Genomic DNA, 2,955 nt, shown 5'->3' on the forward strand with positions numbered 1-2,955 from the left:
AACGGGCCACATCACCAAGTCCCCAACCTTGGGCTCTGTGTGGTTGACGCCTGTGAGGAAGAGCAGGTGGGCCAGGAAGAGGCAGATGGAGAGCTGCAGGTGCAGCGAGGTGCTGGTGTTCTGGATGGGCCGGCACAGCAGGAAGGTGAGGGCCGCCAGGAGGAGGCACAGCAGGGAGAGGCTCAGCCCCACGTAGGTGATCATGGTCAGCACTGGGTCCTCCTGAATCCAAAGAGAGAGAAGAGCTTGTAACTCATATTCATTTCAGATACTGTGGTTACTAGCTACTTTGTACTTAAATAATTTGAAAACAAAGAAAGAAACAAAGACAACAATAAGATTTTTTCCCTCCATTTCAACTCGTGTGCCGTTTCTCATCATCCCATGGATGTAAGAACACAGCTGTACTCCACAGGGTTTGCAGTTTGATATTTCAGAACTAGGTTGTCAAGCCTTTCTTCCAAGGCACTTCTGAGTGTGTTTGTACTGTGTACCTTTGAGTGAATCACTCAGGAATCTTTAAGTTGGATATTACTTATTTCTTTTATAAATTTCTCATGAACTCTCTTGTATAACTCTCCCGTGAACCTTCTCACGGAGTCTGAATTCAACTTTATTTATTTATTTATGAAATTTTTTTTTCCATTTTCTACATGCTTGGGAGGGTGGAGGGACAGTGCAGGTGAGGAAGACCTTCTATGAGGTGGATTGATTCAGTGACTGGGATAATGGTGGTAGGTGTGTCAGAGACTGAGATTGGCACAGGATAGAGCAAGCTTTAGGGCTGTTGTACATAAGGTCACTATGAGTTGTTAAGTTTGTAGATCACCAACCAAAAGACAACTTACTCATGTATACAAACAGCAAGAGTGCTTTATTTTGAAGAACAAAATCCAGCATGCAGGAGGTCCACCATTTAGTAGAAAAGAAAACGTGACCCCTTGTGAGTTCGTGTAAACTTCTTTTATGGGTTTGATACTACGGAGCTGTTTGCTCAGGATGAGGTAATTAGGAACATGATTGGTGGGCAAGGGGATCAGTTACATGGGCTAGTTTGTGATTGGTTTGTCTAGGTGGCCACCCCACTTTAAGGCGGGTTAATCTTAAACTCTATAAGGACAGATAGATAAGACCTTCCTGCTCTCCTGCGGTCCCCCCGCTCCCGCCTCAATTGGCTGTTTCTTGAGCTAGGAATTTTTATGGCCAGCTTCTGCTTCTGAAATTATTGAATTTTTTAAAAGGTTAGGCCTAGGTCAGGCGTTAGATAGAGGCCAGGCACAAAATGGAGTCAATACAGTCCTCTCAGAGTCATAAACAATAAAACGTCACATAACAACAACAACAAGTTTATTTACAAAATTAAAATGCATTGTTTTCTAGAAAAAATTCTTTCCATTTCCCTCATCCCCCGACTCAACAAATTATACAACTCCATAATTAATCTCCACTTCCCCCTTAAGTGTCAGGATGGCTGAGTGGTCTAAGGTGCCAGACACAAGTTTCACTTCCTGAGTTCAACTTTAAATTAACTTCTAAGGAAGAAAGATACACACGGTTGTATTGAAACAATTAATTCAAAGAACCAACACACCACATGAACCACAACATATAGAACTCTGAGATCAGGAGACCTAGCCAGTGCCCAGCTACCACTGCTGACCACTCCAAAATGGATTAGAGTCGATGGTTCTATGTTGAGTAGGGGGAAATGTGGAATAAAACCCAACGACCTTAAAAATGTCAAGCTTACAGGGCCTGTAGAAACTGGTGGAACCCTGAGACGATGGCACTTAGCCATCATATGAAAGCAGAACAAAACTTACTTCTTTGAGTCAAATTTCAAGTAAACAATCAAAACTCAAACACATTGCCCTTGAGTCTGAATGACTCTTATCTGACCCCCTAGTGAGTTTCCAGAGTGTGGAAGTCATATGCGAGGAGAATGTTCATCTTTCTCACTCAGAGTGGCTGGTAGACTTGAACCAACTCCCTATGGATTATTGTTATTGTTGTTGTTAGGTGCCATCAAGTCGACTCATAGCGACCCTGTGATCAAAATATCTGCACCCTGTTCTATCCTGTGCCATCCTCACACTTCCCAACACAGAAGAGCTGATTGCAGCAGTCACCTTGTCAATCCACCTGGTTGAAGGTCTTCCTCTTCTTTGCTGACCCTCCACCCTTCCCAATACCATGTCTTTCTCCAAAGAATAGCATTTCCTAGCAATATGTCCAAAGTATATGAGTTGAAGCCTCTTCATTCTTGCCTCCAAAGAACACCCAGCTGCACCATCTCAAAGACATATCTGTTCCTTCTCTTGGCTGTCCATGGGATGTTCAGTGCTCTTTTCCAATACCACAGCTCAAAGGTGTCAGTTCTTTTTCTGTTATTCTTATTCACTGTCCAGCTCTCAGATGCATCACAAGTGATTTGAAAGACCATGGCCTGAATCAGATGTACTCAAGCTAACATCAATACTCCTCAATAATTTGGAAAGCTCCCTAACTGTAGATTTTCCCAGTGCAATGTATCGCCTTTTTTCCTGACTGCTTTTACCAAGGGTTTTAATTGTAGATCCAAGCAAGATGAAGCTGTTGACAGTTTCAGTCTTGTCTCTGTCCATTATGATGCTATGCCCTATGGATTAGGACAAATGCTCTATGGATTAAGACATCAGGATTCCCTAAAAACAAGTGACTCCCAGCCAAACAACAGAGAGGTTTAAAAGGGGACCAGCAACACTAGGGAGGCACATTCTTCTTAAAATAACCAACTACATCAGGTAAAAAAAAATCCAGCATAAGGATAAAGCCTTGAAGGCAAGGAAGAGCAGAATACACATGCAAAAACTTCTCCAACAGGGTAAAAAGGGAAGCCACTGACTGGGAAAAAGTATTCGGTAATAACATATCAGATAAGGGACTTATATCCAGAATTTATGAAATACTTGAGCA

General features: G+C 42.5%; 1 protein-coding gene across 1 annotated transcript in view; it reads right to left on the reverse strand.

The window, feature by feature from the left end:
* The window catches only part of LOC102875324 (EGF-like module-containing mucin-like hormone receptor-like 3-like), a 120,919-nt gene that overhangs the window by 26,801 nt on the left and 91,163 nt on the right, over nt 1-2,955 (reverse strand). The window contains exon 9 of the mRNA XM_006896408.1: nt 28-222. Coding sequence (XP_006896470.1) covers nt 28-222 — 195 coding nt within the window. The remainder of the gene's footprint in view (nt 1-27; nt 223-2,955) is intronic.

The sequence above is a fragment of the Elephantulus edwardii genome, unplaced genomic scaffold (assembly GCF_000299155.1).
Source record: "Elephantulus edwardii isolate Elephantulus edwardi_28Jun2011 unplaced genomic scaffold, EleEdw1.0 scaffold00185, whole genome shotgun sequence".
In the NCBI taxonomy this organism is placed as follows: domain Eukaryota; kingdom Metazoa; phylum Chordata; class Mammalia; order Macroscelidea; family Macroscelididae; genus Elephantulus; species Elephantulus edwardii.